Below are 17,683 nucleotides of genomic sequence, written 5' to 3'. Positions count from 1 at the left end.
ATATATTTGAATTCTGAAGGTATTTGAAGCAGGGCTCTGGTAACCCAGCGGATAAGCATGTGCATGATGCAGGCTGCTCTAAGGTCCAGGCTCACCTGGGTTCAAATACAGCTTGAGGACCATTCCATTCTGTCATGTGAAGTATGATTGTACTTCTTTAAGAAGTTGTGTTTTTAAAGATACATGTTACATCCTTAATGTAAAGATACACTTGACAACATCAGTGAAGCCAGTCCTGGGATTTGAACCCAAGACCTTTACGTTTACCCTCAGTTTACATATGCTTAACCACTGAGCTACCAGGGCTCCACTAAATTAAATTCACCGGGGGAAGATCTAAATAAAAACAATTCTCATTAATGAAAATTGGGCTACAATTGACCTGCTTGTTGACAGTTTTTTCAATTGCTCTGTTAATATACAAGAAGTAAACACAACTGCGCTTATAAATGGTTGTGATCGCATCGGTAGAGGCGCACAAAGGGCCGTTACAGCGGTCTATCTTGCGCATCAGAGGCCACACACGCAGGCCTCACGCCGCGGGCTGTTTCTCCGGTCTCCCTCTGCTCACGGGAGAGCCCCAAATGTCCCGTTTAGAGCACTTCGAAGTAGGCTACACATCCCCCCTTTCAGTCACGGAAACGCAATTTATGGCCATTATGCAGCATTATAGATTGCATCTACAAAACTCCTCCAGAGTAAAACGCCTGTAACGCATGGTGCCCAAAAGCTGTGGGCGGAATTAGCAGACAGACACACACATCCCAAAGAGAAAAGGAGAGACATGTAAGGAGTTTGTTTGTTAGTATTGGATAGACTATAAAAAGAAACAAAACAAAGTCAACATTCCGACTGCGACCGAGACCACCCAGAATCAGCCGGGGAGAAAAGGAATTGTCCGGTGTCCAGTTGATGACGCCCCGGGTTCATGCGTTCAGCAGGCGGTAGCCTATTCGCTGGCCAAGCAATTAGCTGCCTTATCGACGCAGGGATATGCGGACCACCTCTCTGTACGGATAGAAAGAGGGGAGGGGGGCTCCTGGGGACCCACAACAAGCAAGAACGAAGCTGGAATCATATACTTCATTGAGTTCCAACCTGACATGTTGGTATACATTTTCAACTTCACAGAGGTGTTCTTGGATTGTTTCCTCGCTGCAGGTATATGAAGTAACAGAAGTTTTCATTTATTGAATTAGATGAAGCAGTCTAATGCTAGTCAGCCTGGAAGCGAAGATATGTTTGATAACTCGCAGTATCCATATAACTGCTTCAACTATGATGGAGACGGCTACCCATCCAGCAGCACGGATGAAGACAAGAAAATCGGCCGACCGGCTTACAGGTATGGTGCTTGTGTTTAAAAATATTCAAACTTTATTATTTTTATGTATATATTTAGCCTATTATTCAAGTTCATGTCCCATTCTTATTTTTATTATTAGCCTAATTTCACAAATAATAACATATCAATGCCATACAAACATTTGGACTTAGATAATATATATCTTAATTTATTAGATCAGAGTTAACAATTTAGTGCAACACCTAATTCTACTGAATTAGAATATTTATTTTACAAAACGTTATTCTGTATCATAATTAGATTTCACATGCCTTTTAAACAATGTTTACATTTCTTTAGGGCAAGGCTATTCCCATTGTACTGTAAATAGTTCTTCACTCTAGAATGAATGGGAAAATAATACCCATCGAATGTAAACTCATGAATTATAAAAATGTATTGTTTGAGGGACAATAATAATATTCTCATAGACAGCCAGAAAATGGACCCTGTCTAGTCATTACTCATAATTTATTGCTCTGCTGTCCTAGTGCCCTTAAAACACTTAATCTATCTTACTCTCTCCCAGTAACATAAAGTAATGATTAAAATCTCATAAAGGCGATAGAAGAATTAAAAAACAATTCAGCATTGAATGTGTCTGTGTTCCAGCTACATAGCCCTCATTGCCATGGCAATCCAGCAGAGCCCGGACCAGCGAGTCACTCTGTCTGGGATCTACGAGTTTATCATGAGACGCTTCCCCTTCTACCGGTCCAACCAACGGGCCTGGCAGAACTCCATACGGCACAACCTCTCTCTCAACAGCTGCTTCATCAAGGTACAGCCCTGTGCACACAGCTCACTAACACTGGTTCACTGGTTCAATTATTTTAACATCCTCGGAGGGTCCATAAATGCAAGTGGAGGTGTTTGAAAATGAGAAATGTGTTCTTATATCTGTTCTTATATTTAAGATGTTCTGTCTCATAGCAACAGTGAATAAAGATGTATTTAAGCCTGTGAAGGATGTTAAATAATTACCGAATGTCAGACTGTGATCATTCTTGCTCCTGCATGTTAGTCCTACGTGTAATATTACCACACTGTTAACAATGCTTGCATGAAGACAATATAGGGGGTGGAAATTATAGGAGATGATCAGTACAGTGTGTCCAGGACAGTGTTCAGTACTCATTATTGTGTGTGCATCCCCAGGTTCCAAGAACAGAGGGGAACGAGAAGGGGAAAGGGAACTACTGGAGTTTCGCGGCGGGCTGTGAGTCCATGCTGGACCTGTTTGAGAATGGAAACTTCCGCCGCCGGCGCCGTCGACGCAACATGAAGATGGGCTTCCGGGATTCGGGCGAGCCGTTTCTCCGCGTTGACAACAACAACAACAGCGACCGTATCAGCAACAATCAGCACGGACCCTCAGGCCGGCATTCTGATGCAGACTCCTCCCCTTGCCCTTTGACCCCCAGCCACAGACCCACTCAGCCACAGATCCAGCTCAACCCAAACCAGGCCCACCAGAATAACAAACCAGAATCTGAGATCAAGTTTAGCATCGACTACATCCTGTCCACTCCGGCCCCTCCTCTTCCTGGGTTCAGACCCCCTCCTCTCGCCCCCATACATGCTCTGGAGCCCCAGCACCTCAACCTGCATTTCTGGACCCTCTGAGGATGTTCTAGAATGAAAGGAAAGAAAGTTCTAGAACAGACCCTATAGCTCTATGTGTCTAAAATGGGAAAATGAAGGACATCCAAAGACACAGTTAATAGTACAAGAGTTGTGTTGACTACAAAGAGATGGACTGTGAAGAGGTACAGTACAGTGTTCTTTTCTGGATCTTTGCTGTGCATGCAGTGGGCCAGTCCATCATGCATTCATGTACAGTCACTCACACAACTAACTTGAAATATGTGTCCATTCCAAAACTTGTGATAATCCACTGTGTCCTGTGCTAGATTAGCTTTACAGTATTGGAAAGAAAAAGTGTTTTATAAATACTAGGATCTACACTAAGGAGCTTGGAGGCCATTTATTGTCAATCAGACCACTTTTTCTCCAATAATGCTAATCTTTTCTATTGACCTTTTCAAACCAGTTAGAAGGCCACAGTCCACCCAACCCAGACAGCCCTATTCTGATACCATTCATAAAGGTAAGAGTTTAACACTCACAAACTAGGGACCTGTTAACATTTATTTCCCTCACAAGGGATATCAATCATCGGCTGTTTCTCTGCTGTTTGAAGTAGACATATTTCAATTTAACCTTTATATTATGCCGTGACTACATCAGGACGCCTCTCAACACGCTGTAACATGAGTGGCATTTAATATAGAATTACACTTGCAAGGTGAGGCCAAGATGTGACCCTATTCAAATACACAGGGACCTGCCGCCAGAACAGCACTACCCCCTCAACGTCATTATAATTAAACACACCTTATGCCTCCTTGTAAATGTGCTGATCGATCGGCAGTGTTAATGTTGCTACTTGAACTGCCCCCCAGCCTCCGTCTGGCTCAGCGCTGCGTTTATGGATCAGCAGGTTTCCATTAACGGAGCCGGTGACGGAGCCTGGAATTCCGCCGTTCCAAGTCGCTCTGCCCGGCCGTGGATATATTTGGGTAAATTAACTTAGCATAAAATGCTGGGAGGCTGCAGGGGTCTCTTTAAGACACTGGAAGAAAAGGCAAAAGGCAAGCATGCAGGTTTAAAAGTCAATGCACATACAGTATTATTATGGTGTTGTCAGTGAATGCTGTCATTATGTAGCTGCTGGCTAAAGTAACTTGTACCTGTGAATGGCCTCTATTAAAGTACTCATCCAAATCCCAAACCTTGGTTTCACAGTAATTTTCATTCAGTTTGAGGCAAAAATATATATTTTCAAACCATTGCAGAAATCGTTTATGATACTAGCCAATAAGGAAGAATAAAAGACCTGCTTAGTAGTGATACTTGATAACTGTACTGTCTGAATTAGATTAAAAAAATGTTTTTAAATGGGGCTATTGGTACTAGGTTGTATGAGTGGCTCTGTGCAGATTGAACTGGGTACAGGGAGGAAATTGGGAAAGCAATGATGTGCAACGTTAATATAACAACTAAATCATAAACACAAACAGGTCATTTAATTCTAAGCATTTTTGCTTTGTAATTGGATTTCATGCAGGTGTGTGACTATGGTTATGGAACTCATTATGAGAATTTGAATAGTTGTTTTTGTTTAATATAGTGGCGGTCTATGTTTAGTAATGAGGTAGGCTGTGTACAGTAATGTCCTACTACCTGACTAACAACCATCGTTTCCTTGAGCTGTGTTCCTTGATGCTCTACTCTGCCATAAACCAACGGCCTACACCCAAATGCAGATTACAGGGTAATGATATTGGGATTAGCTCCATATGAATGGAAAGTGTTAAAATACCCTGAGGTGAAAAGGCCTCATACATACACACATCCAGCACCCTCTGACATTTAGAACCTTGTCTATCAGTCAGACACTGCCCCCCCCCCCCAGTGTCTGACTGATAGGGGGGTGAACTCAACCAGGCTATCAATGGAATATGCCACCATTTTAAATGGGGTTTTAAATGTGCTTTGAATGAGAACATCAAAACAACACGTCAATCAATGTCACTGTGGCTCTGTTTACACTGAAGGCCTACAGAGCCTGTGGTCCCTGAGAACTCCATTCCAAGTGACTGTGGAAGTTTATAATAATGTTAAATGGCTGGAAGGGTGTAAAAGAAGAAATGGAATATTAGAAATGTAATAGAAGTCAAGGGCTTGTATACAAAATGACAGCTTGGTTGGAAATGTTCTGGTATTCTGTGCTCTATTTTAGGGGTTAGAGCATTCTAGAAGATTCTAAAGGGTTGGCTGGGTGCTCCTGACCAGAACAGTGTGTGCTGTTTGATGGCTTCATCAGAGAAGTGGTTGTTGTTGCTGTTTTCTAGCATCATGTAAACTAACATCAAGCCCTTTATCAATCAGGAGCATCTAGAAGGTAAACACTAGGCTGCTTCAAAAAGCAGCACACGCACTTACACACACACACACACACACACATTCACACACCCAAAAGAAAAATACACCAACACGTGCGAGTAAATGCATATTAAACAAGGTTTAAATGAAGAAATCCTGTTCTTGGTAACAGGGGAGCCAGATGAAGACAGCCATCTTGTTGAGGTTGTGGTTCAGCTCTGTGTTGCACAGCAGAGACATTGCACTCGGTTGGTCTACACATGCAATGCAACTACAATGCACCACAGCTCTGTCCAACAGACACACACAAACATATAGACCGTTATATAGTACACACATATCAAATCCACTGACTTCTGTGGTCTTGTGTGGTGGAGACCGGTGACTGAACATAGTGCTTGCTACACCTTGTGATTCTCAGTAAGACCAGGCAATTTCTGTGTTTTAGCCACTAGAGGGCTATCCCAGCTTGGCCTGTGAGGAGAGCTGGCACTGAAGCCAGGGGAGGGAGAGGGACTGAGGAGGAACATGTCATAATCCCTTGTGTTCATGGACAGCTCTGATGGCTGACGCCTCTGCTCTGTAGAAGCCATTCCTGCGAGGGAGACATGATGAAAGATGAGCATCCTAGTCACCACAGAATAGAGTGTATTATCAGAAAGTGTTGTGTCAGTGCATGCAGTCTAAGTCCTGACACACGCATCCTGGTTCTGCTATCACAAAGCCTAGGGATGAACTCCAACTAGTTAGTTGATTCATCGTTTTATATTGTTTAATTACCCCCCGATTTAAAACACATCTGTTGCCTTTATATATTAATTGTGAGGCCTAGAGTGTGTCTGTTTTAGGACACAAACACCCTAACCCTTAGCAGGCTATTTGATAGGATATAGTATGTCTATGTTAGGACAAACTGTACACTTCATTGCTTTCATCTTAGTTTCAATTTGTTGATGATATGATCAATACACTGCACTGGATAGGAAATTGCTCTCTGTATAACATGGCAGTAAAACACGTTAGATATTCTAGTCATGATGAGATGACACACAAGCCGGGATTCAAAGAACACATCAACATTACCTCATGAGATCCAAAGTGGAATCAGCTATTAGTTAGGATTGTAGAACAGGATGGAGCAGAGTAAACCAAGCCTAAAACCAACACAAAGTAACTGTGTGAACGAGTCTTTGTACTAGCCCACACGAGAGACAGAAAGAGAGGGAGAGAAAGAGTGGCTGACAGAGAAAGAGAGCGCATGGTGGGAAAGTATGACACACCCCCTCTTATTTGACCGGGAAAACCCACCATAGAGAGAGGACAGACTGAGAGAAGCCATGTTTTAGAATGAGGTGATTCCCATCAACCAATGGGAGAGCCCTGGCCCCCTCCTCATTCCCCCTCAGTGAAGAGGCAGATAAGGCCTTGGGTTTAGAAGGGTGGGAGGGGTTTCTAGGCAAGGTAAATAGGATCTATAGACAACCTAACCTGCATTACTCTGGACTGGAATACTGGAAAACATTCACTACCTAGCTATATAGACTGCAATACTGGATTACAATGCATTTAGTGTAATCTGTGTTAGAAGTGTAGTACAGAAATGCAAGAGCCAGAATACATTACACACTGCTAGTGTTTTATTGGAGTTCAACACATGCATGAGTCTGAGAGAAAGAGAGAGAGTAGACAGCAAGAAAAAGATGGCACACACTCATGAATGTACCTTTTAGTATTTCCAAACAAATACATCGGTTTTTCAAGAAGTGGGCATAGGGATGACAACATTATATATATAAATGAAAATGCTCTTCATTTTTGACAGTGTATGCTGTTGAAAGCATCCTAAAGCAGTCCTTTTCTTTAACTGTCGATACAAAGTGCTGTCGGCATTTATTCAACCAATAGCCTTGCCAGGGATACAGCCTTACCTTATGGGTAAAGTACAAACACACACACAGAACGCTGTAAAAACACAGAATAGAACCCAAGAAACCCTTTCCATGGTGACAATATAGCCTACACGTTGTTCAACAAACAAAAGGACACACAAAAACAAACAAACAAGACTCCCTCTCAAAGGTAAAGTAATTTGCTAATGAGTTTTTTTTTAACAATAAAACGATCGTTCAAATACCGCTAGATCAAGAAAATAATGCTTCATAAATTATTCCTACACTTTTGTCAATATTTATCCACGTTTTCTCATTTATTACAGCTAGCATATTTCTAGTGTCCCAACACGTTCCCCTCATTGAGAACAAGCATACAAGGTGGGCTGATGGTGGAGGGTGTACTAGTAGTGAGCTCATTGTGACTGCATAACTCGGTACAACAGTAGACGGTATCCCACAGTCAAACGTACGGAGTACTATCTTACTGGAGGGAGAGAGTGAACATTCAGTTCAGAGTCCTTCCATGCCCATTTGAAAATCGTGGATATACTAGTGTTATTATAAGAGGTGAAACAAGTCAAGCATGGGCTTTCTGCATACATTGACAAGAGAATTGCGCTGTAATGCCGTGTGAATGGTTTCTAAAAGAGAAATCAGGCACGTAACTGTGAATCAAGAGATAGATTTCGTTTGTAAGCCCTACAAAGCCTTCAACAACAACCAATCAACAGACACGCGAAACTTTGGTCCGTTAAACGCAGCTGGCGCGCGAGTTACAGCACGGCCGTCAGACTGAGCTCCGTGTGAAGGCCCGTGTCATCGGCCCGGTGTCATCAGGTCCGTGTCATCAGGTCTGTGTCGTCAGGTCCACCTGCTGGCTTGATGTACCCTCATCTCTATCCATGTTCATGTCCTCCCTCGTCTCATCAACAGGACTAGTGTTTCAGCATGTGGATCAACACCAACGTGTTTAGACTCAAAATGACTTGTTAGTTAGCCTGCAAGCCCTTCAGTCAATAGACCAGAGCCATGCATCGTCTAGTCATGTTAAAGATTTTCATTCAGCCTCAATCTAGAAACAGTGCAATGGAAAGCAAAAACAAAAAAATCTTTTCTATAGAGATAACTGAATTTACTTGTCATCGATTCCTTTTCTAGACGGTTAGAAACTTAAAGTTCAGCAGCTGATTGACTTCTCAAATGTTCTCTTCACACTGAACTCAAACTCCCTTTAGCTTAACCTATCTGTCCCTTTAAAAGCTCGATTCAACACACGCACAAACACAACCTCGCTGATTCTTGGTTCTACAGCGGACCCAGACCCAAAGCACCACAACAGCATTAAACCCCAACAGGCCCGGGGGGGATCTGAACCTGGACCAGAGACTGCGTAATGGACTTGGTTGGGGAGGGCAAGAATTACATACCTAAATAAAAAACCCCACAATAAAACAGTCCAGCATATTCCCTATTCATCATATCTCATGAATGTATATTTATGACGTTACTCTCCCTACACTGGTGTCTTTACAGGTTCAATGCTTAGAACCAGTCCCTTTACCTCTTTTTAGTTCCCTTTTACAAATGGAAGTTGCGTTTGATTAAATGGTGGGGGTTTGTCCGTGCATGCAACAAGGTGTTTTGAGGAATCGGCTCCAGAAATGGCTCCGTGTCACCAAGGCAGAACAGGGTGTCTCATCTTAAGGAGACCAGCCAGTCCATCAGACAGACAGGGTAGGGTTGATGGTCTTGCAGGGTTCAGTGCGTTACAGCCATGCCAGACTGGTAGGTGTCATCATCGGATAGTGTCTCAAAATGGACCAGTCGGTGGGAGTCGTTTGTAGTGTAGCAAATTCAACGGAAACACAAGTTTGTATGGGCTGACACATGTTCCCACACACACACACACAGAATCATCAGATGGATGTTCAGCTGGTGGCGAGATGATGAGATGCAGAGGAGCAGATACACAGATGGTGTGTGTGTGCACAGACACCCAGCACTCTGGGGCCAGAGCTGCTGGGCAGGTGGGGGTGAGAGACTCGGGGCTCAGGGCTGGAGGAGAGGACGGGTCTACATGGCGAACAGGGAGTCCTCCGGCCTGCTGGCCTTCTTCCTGCTGCCTCCTGGCGTGCCCTGCCCTGCAGCTGCAGCTGGGTCTCCACCAGGGGGCAGCGGCAGGCTGGGCACCATGTCTGCAGCCTTGGCCCTCTCCTCCAGGAACTTGTCGAACTCTGCAGGACGTAAGCGAACGGAAAACAGATGATTAGGGAAAGGTAAGGTGCAGGGGGAGAGGAATAGGTCCGGGAGAGAAAGAGCGGGAGAGGGGAAAAGTGTCTTACCTTCACTAGTCACGCCCTCCTCCCCTTCGTCCCCTTGCTGTTGAGTAAAGGAAACAGGTTATATTCTTGTTTGGAATTTGAGAAAATCTTTCTTGAGAGCCCCACACAAAACGGCGATTCATGGATTACCCCACCCTATATTCCATACTCGTAGATCATTAAAAAAAGGACAGACTTCCAAGGATTTAGACGATGAAGAAGCTATGGTGACTCAGCTGTTCTCTATGCTGCAACTCACAGACAGCATAGACAGACCCACACACACACACCCTCCAGAGAGATCCCTTCTCTGGACAATCGCCACAATCCATTCACACTGTGCCTTCAGATTCCAGGGGCACACCATCATGTGCAAGTTACAGCAACACCCCCATGCACCCAGCCGGGAAGGGCAGAGCCCTCCACACTGAGCCCGCCCACCACAACACACCGTTAGGAGCTGCACAGGAAGCTACGGTGGATCCTGACACGTGATTGGTTAGGAGGGGAACGGAAGGAGAAAAGTGTTACGGTCAGCTCAAAAAGAGAGACGGGAGAAAGAGAGAGAGAGGCGAGAAAAAACGAAAGAGATGAGAAGGAGAAAGGAAGAGAAAGGAAGAGGGAGAAAGAAAATAAGGAGGAAGGAAAAGGCAGAGGTATAATCATGTCTCACCACATCAGTACCGAGCCACTCCTCTATGTCATCCATGACAGAGGACTGACCAACCAGAACCTAGGGCCAAACAGACATGTCCCCCCAAAACAAAAACAAAGAAAACATAAGAAACAAAAAAAGGAAAAATCAACTTAGGCACACGTCTAATGAAATAAATAAATGTTCTCAAACTGAAGAAAAAATGAAATAACTTATGATGATATTAACACATTTGGTTGGCAATGAAGAGTTAAATTCAGAGTACACCTCAACTCTCAATGTTTGATGGAGCACTGTCAAAGGGACACACACACACGTCATGCTTATTCCAGGCATTGCCCGAAAAGGTGTGCGGAGAGTTGAGCAGCTCCTAGGTTGTTTAGAACAATATTATGGGGTGTGGTGGATAGAGGGCTGAGTTCTAAGTAACTGGGAAGGTTCTCAAGAAGAAATACACCAGAAACAACACAAAACACACACACACACACACACACACACACAGGTGCACACAAACACCAGGCCATACACACACACACACTCACACACGTCTCATCTGAAACAAAACACAGATTGTTTGTTATCAGTTGCAGATAGGACCTGTATGCATTTGCTAGCCTGTTTGCAGGTGTAGCAAGAGTAATGCCAGATAATATCTAGGTCCAGCCCAGGTAATATCTAGATCCAGCCCAGGTAATATCTAGATCCAGCCCAGGTAATATCTAGGTCCAGCCCAGGTAATATCTAGATCCAGCCCAGGTAATATCTAGGTCCAGCCCAGGTAATATCTAGGTCCAGCCCAGGTAATATCTAGGTCCAGCCCAGGTAATATCTAGGTCCAGCCCAGGTAATATCTAGGTCCAGCCCAGGTAATATCTAGGTCCAGCCCAGGTAATATCTAGGTCCAGCCCAGGTAATATCTAGGTCCAGCCCAGGTAATATCTAGGTCCAGCCCAGGTAATATCTAGGTCCAGCCCAGGTAATATCTAGGTCCAGCCCAGGTAATATCTAGGTCCAGCCCAGGTAATATCTAGGTCCAGCCCAGGTAATATCTAGATCCAGCCCAGGTAATATCTAGGTCCAGCCCAGGTAATATCTAGGTCCAGCCCAGGTAATATCTAGGTCCAGCCCAGGTAATATCTAGGTCCAGCCCAGGTCCTCCCAAACACTTGACACTTGACACAAGATGAGCTAGGATGATGCACTGCTGTCTCCAGGTAACACGCAGGTCCAAGATAACACTACAACACAGCAAGATTCCAGGTAACACCCCAGTCCAGCCCTGGCTCACTTACCCCTCCTGCAGTGGGCTGTCGTACCTCCAGAGTGGGGGGCAGCCCTGCTCCTGGGAGACTGTCCTCCACGGGAGCCCTGAGCGAGATGGGGGTAAAAAGAGAGGATGAGAAGGGGGGGGGGGCAGATATTATACTGTATAGGTTCAAGGGAATCAGCCAGTAATGATGCTAGAGCACAGTGACTAACTGAGCAGTAGGAAGCCCTGTCCAGCCGTCTGAGGGAGTGAGCAGACACACAGGCTGACAGGAAGTGAGAGGTAGGGGGCGCGTCCTTACGTCCTGCGTGGCTCGGTCGCAGCGCCGGTCCGGGTCTGGGCGAACATGTCAAAGTCGTCCTGGGCCGGAGGCTGGCAGCTGGGCAGGGAGCTCAGAGTGCCGCTCACACTGTCAGCACCCACGTCTGGTGCACACACACACACAGAGAGACACAGACTCATTATTGTCTATATACAAGGGATGGAAATCTGTCACCACCAGCTACAGAAAACAGAGAGCCATTAACGGTGGCTGTGCTGTAATCAGAGTAGCAGGGCTGGCCCAGGCCAAGGCTGCAGCAGTACACACCGAGACCAGCCAGTCTGGAGGCCAGCGAGGCGGGGGACGAGGGCCTGGCAGCGGGGGCGCTGAGGGAGGGGGGCAGGCTGGAGGGCGGGGGAGCGTTCACCATGTTGCTGACCACGGCGGGAGAACCAGGGCCCAGGTCGATCAGGTTGTCCTCCGTGGCCTCGCTGAGCACCTGGGGGGAGGAGAGGAGAGAGGGGGGTGAAGGGAGGGAGAGAGACAAGGACAGAGAGAGAGAGAGAAGTGACTCTCTCCAAGTGTATGCTCCTCAGACTACAACTTAGCTACGCTCGGTCAAATGGGACCGGTGCAAGGTCAACAAGCAGGGATCAGTTCCAAACGGAACATGGCTCATTTGGTTTGGGACTGGGGAGACCCCCGGGGGCCGGCCGCTGTAAATCATGAACAAACATCAGCAGCACAAGACAGGAAGGTATGGGCTGGGCTGGGGTGTGTTGGTCTGTAAGGGTAGGAAACATCCCTCAGCTAACAGCAGAAGCATGACAGCGTCCAGACAGAGCAGAGACAGGCCAGCAGGACATGTGCTGTCCTTAAGGGGGCGGACAGCAGCCTGGTGGACACAGACAAACCAGGAAGCTGGGCGGTCTGAACTATCAAGGTTGTCTGACAGAAACACAGCCATTTACCACAACAACAAAAGTCCTGGGAGGCTTCCCCTTAAGGAGCAAGGAGGAGGGGGGAGGGGGGGGGACCAGCACATCTATTAGGACTGTCACTGCACTAGCCAGAACGATGATGCCTGGTATGCTGGTGTTGCGTTGCTGTCTGGCAACCGACTGCTCAATAAGCTAGCAGTTACTACACTATATAGTTCAATTGCGTTAAAACGATGCTTGTGTCATTAATACACGGCTCAAATTCAATGACACATTTTCAATTAATTATTTGACTTATCCGTGGTAAATACATGTTATATGGGGTCCTTTAAAATCGTGCAGGGTAGGATGGATCGTGCAGTGACAAGTACATATCCACTGTACTGATCTCAGATCAGTCTAGGGAAGAGTGGTTGGCTGCATGGTTATATGGAGCCAGGGGTGGAGAGTTGGTCTGAAGGCTTGGAGCTTGTAGCACTAGAGCAGTTCCCAGCAGCTCACCCAGCTAAAACAAGGAGAGGATGTTTGGTGCATTGAGAGGGGGGGGGGGTTAATACTTGCCTGCCTCAGCTAGCCATAAAGACACAGAAACAGAAAGAAAAGGGAGACAGGATGAGTAGTCGGCACATGCCTGTGTGCAGAGACACTGCACCGTGTCACAGCCATGCACACAGACACACAGGCAGACAGACACACCCAGGCGGACAGACACACACTATCAATGTCTGACGTCTCTCCAGAAAGACAGCGGTTTCAGACAGGACTGATGATAGCGAATGAGAGAACAATGTGTGTGTGTGTGTTTCAGGTTACGTGAAGGAACAGAGGAGCGTGTAAGACAGGGTTACGTATTAGTAAATGTATTTGTAAACATGGAACTAAATGAAGCGTCAGAATGAGACTTTCCAGGAGGAGACCGAGTGTGTGTGTTTGTGTGTGTGAGAGAGAGAGAGACTCACCCCGTTGTTGATACCCTGAGAGGAAGATCTTCCAGACCTGAACCTCTCGTACCTGCAAGACGGTAACAGAAAACAGAACAGTGGAAGGAGTGCAGGTGGATGAATGTTTAAGTGTGCGTGTGTGTTTGTGGTGAGTATGGGTAAAGGGCATAGAGGTGTGTGTGTGTGTGTGTGTGTAAAAATAGATGTGTGTGTGTGTGAGGTGGGTATGCATTAAGGGACACAGAGGTGCACGTGTACTGATACGCACGAGCGTGTGCACTGACAGGTGAGTGTGTGTGTGTGTGTGTGAGCGCGGGCCCCCCTCACCTGTCGTAGCGCAGGAAGATGTTGTTGAGGTCGTCGTTGACGTGCAGCAGCTCCTCGGTCACCTCCTCGTTGCCCACGCAGGAGATGAGCTCCACCACCCTCTGCTGCATGGCCCGGCACGTGCGGTTCAGCTCCTGCAGCAGCTCGTGGTCCGACGGCTCCTCCTGGCCCGGGACCATCTCCGTCAGCATCTCCGACATCACCTTGGTGTTGCCGCGCACCACGTCCAGCTCGCTGCGGAGCCTGCAGATCTGGGGGTGGGGGGGTGGGGGCAAGAGGTTATTGGTAATAGAGTCGTTCGTTCACGTGCCGTACAATGGCTACGTGTAGTGTTAAGTGTGTGTGCGTGGAGGGGGTACCTGTTCCGGTGTGGGGTTGATAGATCCCGAGGCCTGGAGGTTGGGGACCTGAGGGCTGGAGTAGGAGGGTGGGGCTGCGTGGGGTACGGCCTGCGGGGGAGGCTGGGGGCTGGGGAGGGGCTGGGGAGGGGCGCTGTACTTGGGCAGGGTGGAATCCCCCTCCGGAGCGCTGGCCAACTGGGGAGGAGAGGAACAGGAGGATGTCAGTGAAAACACCAACACCACTTCTGTTCCAAATCCTCTTTTTCTCTCACAGCTCGTCTCTCACTCTCTCTCTCTGACACACACGCACACACACACACCTACCCGGTGGGGGGTGTGTATGGGAGACAGGGTCTCCAGGTCGGACATGGGGAACTCGATGCCTTTCCTTTTGAGCTCCTCGTAGATGTGGACCACCCCTGTCAGATCTGGGCTGCTCCTGAACGCATCAGCCCACGCCTGGAACGGGCACAGAGACACAAGCATGTTAGTGCTGTTAGGACAGCCAACAGCCATCCCATAATACGGAATTTGACTATGAGTGTTTTGAATCAGCGAGGCTTATTAGAGCCAAACAGGGCGGGCAGCTGTCTCGTGTCTGTCGACGCCCACACCTCTGCAGACTCCATCACTGTGTAGGTGGCGGGCTTCAGTAACATAAACCAAGCATGGGGCGATGTGATGATGATGTGTGTGACATCAATCATTTCTCTTACTCTATCTCTCCATCTGTTTGTCTGTCTGTCTGTCTCTCTGGGGAAGATAGCTGGTGTCATTTGAGCCCAGAGAGACAGGGCTACCTGAGCTTCTGTAACCAGAGATCTCTCTCTCTTACACACACACACACACACACACACACACACCTGGATGGCAGAAAGTGTAGCGCCAGTGGAAAACACTGGATCCCCCCCCCCCCCCCCTCCAGTGTCAGGTAACAAACACTCTAGCCTGATCTCCTCAGCTCAGATTTCTAAATGTGACTACGAATAGAAACCCATCATTTGCTGATTAATCGTGTCTCATGGCTCAAATGTATCGTCTTACAAATAACGACAAATGCATCTGTGCCGAATTCATCCTAAACCCACTTCCCTGTCACAGGAACCGACATCCCCAATCCACACACAAACACACACACACACGCATACCTGTATAAGGGCGAGCACTTTGTCTTGTACAATGGTGGGGGGGTTGTTCTTCGGGGAGATGATTTTGACCAGAACACCGTCAATGAAGTCTCTGCTGGTGACGAGGGCGTGGAAACGATGACCACAGTTCTTCACGCACGTCTCCAGCACCTGAGGGAGGGGCAGGAGCGGGCGGGTTAGAGGACACGCCTCAGGACACAGGGGTTGGAGGTCGTCACACAAAGCTCTTGTTCTGTCTTGCACGGCGGCATTCAAAGTCAAAGCACTTGGCCTTCACCCAGCATGTGTTGAAATTAATTGTAGCTGTTATTGTTGCAAAGTTATTGAGATGTTATTATTTTTTACCATGCCAATACTTGACTTGCCTGATAAAATTACAGACCGTTCATGGCTCTAACCACTAAAATACTGTTAGAACTGTGTACTTATTTAAGTATCGGCAGTTCTTTCATATTAGCACAGTTCATCTGCTGCTTTGGATTACAGCATCCCCTAAAATGAAGGAAATGTGAATGTGTGTCCACGTCTTTTCTTCTAAACAGGGCACACTGCGTGACCCCAGCTGGGTTCCTGATGCATGCTGAGCCCTTCCCCCCCCCCCCCCCGTGCCCTCTCCCCCGTCCCTGTCCTCCCGTCTCACCGTCAGAGCCAGCATCACTTCCCTGTAGTTCCTGTTGCCGTTCAGTCGCTTCTTCACCGCCCTAATGGCATCCTTGGGCCTGAAGACACACAGACAGACAGCCCACGGTTAAACAAGGGGCCTGTAGGATGTTGTTAATCTGGATAGAGAATCTTGTGGAGGGGTGACTGGGTACAGAGCCATTACACAGACCAAAGTCTAGACATAAGATAAAGACATCATTCTGACTGATGTACAGTAGCTACAACATCTTGTTTTATTTGTTAGGTCTTAACTTGTTGAGGAAACAACAGGTTGGAAGATATCAATCATCTTACAATATTGGTAACAAAGCAAGGTGGAACACAATGCTCACGCCGGTTGTCCAGCACCCTCTGTGGTTTCTCTTTCCACCAGCACAGGGTGTGGTGGGTTCTGCAGCCACATAACCACAGAGATGTCATGTAGATTGCTGGGTGGAACATCCTTGGGATGTGACAGAACACAAAGTCCTTTGTGGTACTGTTTTCACACATTCACAGATTAACTGGGTGTGTATATAAGCAAAAGAAACTAGCTTTGATATAAAGTCCTTTTATCAAATATCAAACCATTTGCAAGCTTGACATGCAAGGTTGATGAAAGATAATTCTTGGGTGAAATCCGTATTCCAGTCCATTACGGTTGTGATAAGACAAGAACCAGATAAGACTTGGGTAGGGCAAAGGCTGGTCATTTCCTAAATAAATGACATGCCAATACAAGGAAGGGCAACTGCCGAGTTGAATGTTATAGTTTGAACAGTGAAAAGATTGATCAGTGAACTGATTGCATAGTGCAGGCCCCTGGTATACTAGGTAGTTAATCAATAACTTGATCCTCTCGCTATCTACTCACCCATCTTCTGTTTCATTGATTATGTCACATATTTCCATGTTGAGGGTCCAGTCCTCACTTTGTAGTGAGCCATCCGTGGCTCTTTCTAACAAGGGACAAATAGCACTGTTAATCTGTAGTAACATAATAAATAGATGTGAATACAGCTGACATCTGGAAGACGAGCACAGCAGGCTAAGGGCTAATGGTAATACTGTGCTTGGTTGGTTGTCTGGCTATCAAGCTAACAGCTAGAATATTTTAGATACGTGTATTCATGTGTATGAATTATCTATTCCATATTGCATTAGATATGTCTAACTATATTTCTAAATATTTCTTATTATAGCTACAGCTATCAAGTTAGATAGCTAGCAGGATAGCTGGCGAATCAGCTAGCCGAGCAGCTAATCATGCTAGGCTAGCCAGCTGGTGTTCAGCTTTAAAGTACCATAGCTATTAGCAAGTCCAATGGAAAAGCTAGCAAGCTACCTAAAGACAAGACAACCGCAGGGTTACTACAACGGAATATTTTCTAAATGTATCAAATATGACATACCAATGCAATGCCCCACTGGGGTACTGTACGGGTTTCCCAAAAGGAACTCCATCTTGGTCGACAATAAACAATTTGTACGAAGTCACAGTTCGTGAGGAAGACGCCATAAGCCTCGCCCACTTTTTTTTAATCTAATTGGTTGAAGAATCTTTCTTGTGAATGTGATTTGGCAATTGAAATGTCTATCATGTGGACGTTGTCCATTGTAAATAAATGACATCAAATGCTGCATTAACGCATC

The 17,683-nt window shown here is 46.4% G+C and overlaps 2 protein-coding genes and 1 long non-coding RNA gene across 5 annotated transcripts; 1 reads left to right on the top strand and 2 right to left on the bottom strand.

The window, feature by feature from the left end:
* The first annotated feature begins 74 nt into the window (after nt 1-74).
* On the top strand, nt 75-4,155 carry foxl3 (forkhead box L3). Of its 2 annotated transcripts, XR_009931954.1 has the most exons (4): nt 75-1,345; nt 1,958-2,126; nt 2,504-3,114; nt 3,399-4,155. XR_009931954.1 is itself a non-coding variant. In XM_062475546.1 (3 exons), the coding sequence occupies exons 1-3, from the start codon at nt 1,200-1,202 to the stop codon at nt 2,969-2,971; spliced, it is 783 nt and encodes a 260-aa protein (XP_062331530.1). In that variant the 5' UTR covers nt 75-1,199; the 3' UTR covers nt 2,972-4,155. The 2 variants fall into 2 exon arrangements, 1 of the variants encoding a protein (XP_062331530.1); XM_062475546.1 differs by having other exon boundaries at nt 2,504-4,155.
* Nucleotides 3,845-6,433, bottom strand: LOC134031821 (uncharacterized). The gene is made up of 3 exons (XR_009931955.1): nt 6,377-6,433; nt 5,648-5,888; nt 3,845-3,980 (listed from the first exon to the last, which is right to left on the bottom strand). It is a non-coding gene; the product is annotated as an uncharacterized LOC134031821 (long non-coding RNA).
* Nucleotides 6,434-6,908: 475 nt separating this feature from the next.
* On the bottom strand, nt 6,909-17,588 carry tom1l2 (target of myb1 like 2 membrane trafficking protein). Of its 2 annotated transcripts, XM_062475524.1 has the most exons (14): nt 17,443-17,588; nt 16,905-16,989; nt 16,029-16,107; nt 15,389-15,538; nt 14,565-14,699; nt 14,259-14,435; nt 13,900-14,150; nt 13,591-13,642; nt 12,018-12,189; nt 11,730-11,853; nt 11,454-11,529; nt 10,180-10,239; nt 9,528-9,564; nt 6,909-9,419 (listed from the first exon to the last, which is right to left on the bottom strand). In XM_062475524.1, exons 1-14 carry the CDS (start codon nt 17,492-17,494, stop codon nt 9,259-9,261), a joined length of 1,611 nt encoding a protein of 536 aa, XP_062331508.1. In that variant the 5' UTR covers nt 17,495-17,588; the 3' UTR covers nt 6,909-9,258. The 2 variants fall into 2 exon arrangements, with proteins under 2 accessions (XP_062331508.1, XP_062331509.1); XM_062475525.1 differs by lacking the exon at nt 10,180-10,239.
* Nucleotides 17,589-17,683: the final 95 nt, after the last annotated feature.

The sequence above is a fragment of the Osmerus eperlanus genome, chromosome 12 (assembly GCF_963692335.1).
Source record: "Osmerus eperlanus chromosome 12, fOsmEpe2.1, whole genome shotgun sequence".
NCBI classification, from domain to species: Eukaryota; Metazoa; Chordata; class Actinopteri; order Osmeriformes; family Osmeridae; genus Osmerus; species Osmerus eperlanus.
Note: the sequence above shows the minus strand (reverse complement) of the source record. Positions and strands in the feature narration are given on the sequence as shown.

Excerpts from the sequence above, each read along its gene's own strand:
- foxl3 (XM_062475546.1), top strand. The coding sequence starts at position 1,200 with ATGAAGCAGTCTAATGCTAGTCAGCCTGGAAGCGAAGATATGTTTGAT. Across the intron at positions 1,346-1,957 it reads ATCGGCCGACCGGCTTACAG|CTACATAGCCCTCATTGCCA; the intron begins GTATGGTGCTTG and ends TCTGTGTTCCAG. Across the intron at positions 2,127-2,503 it reads TCAACAGCTGCTTCATCAAG|GTTCCAAGAACAGAGGGGAA; the intron begins GTACAGCCCTGT and ends GTGCATCCCCAG.
- tom1l2 (XM_062475524.1), bottom strand. The coding sequence starts at position 17,494 with ATGGAGTTCCTTTTGGGAAACCCGTACAGTACCCCAGTGGGGCATTGC. Across the intron at positions 14,700-15,388 it reads AAGTGCTCGCCCTTATACAG|GCGTGGGCTGATGCGTTCAG; the intron begins GTATGCGTGTGT and ends TGCCCGTTCCAG. Across the intron at positions 11,530-11,729 it reads GCGACCGAGCCACGCAGGAC|GGCTCCCGTGGAGGACAGTC; the intron begins GTAAGGACGCGC and ends CATCTCGCTCAG.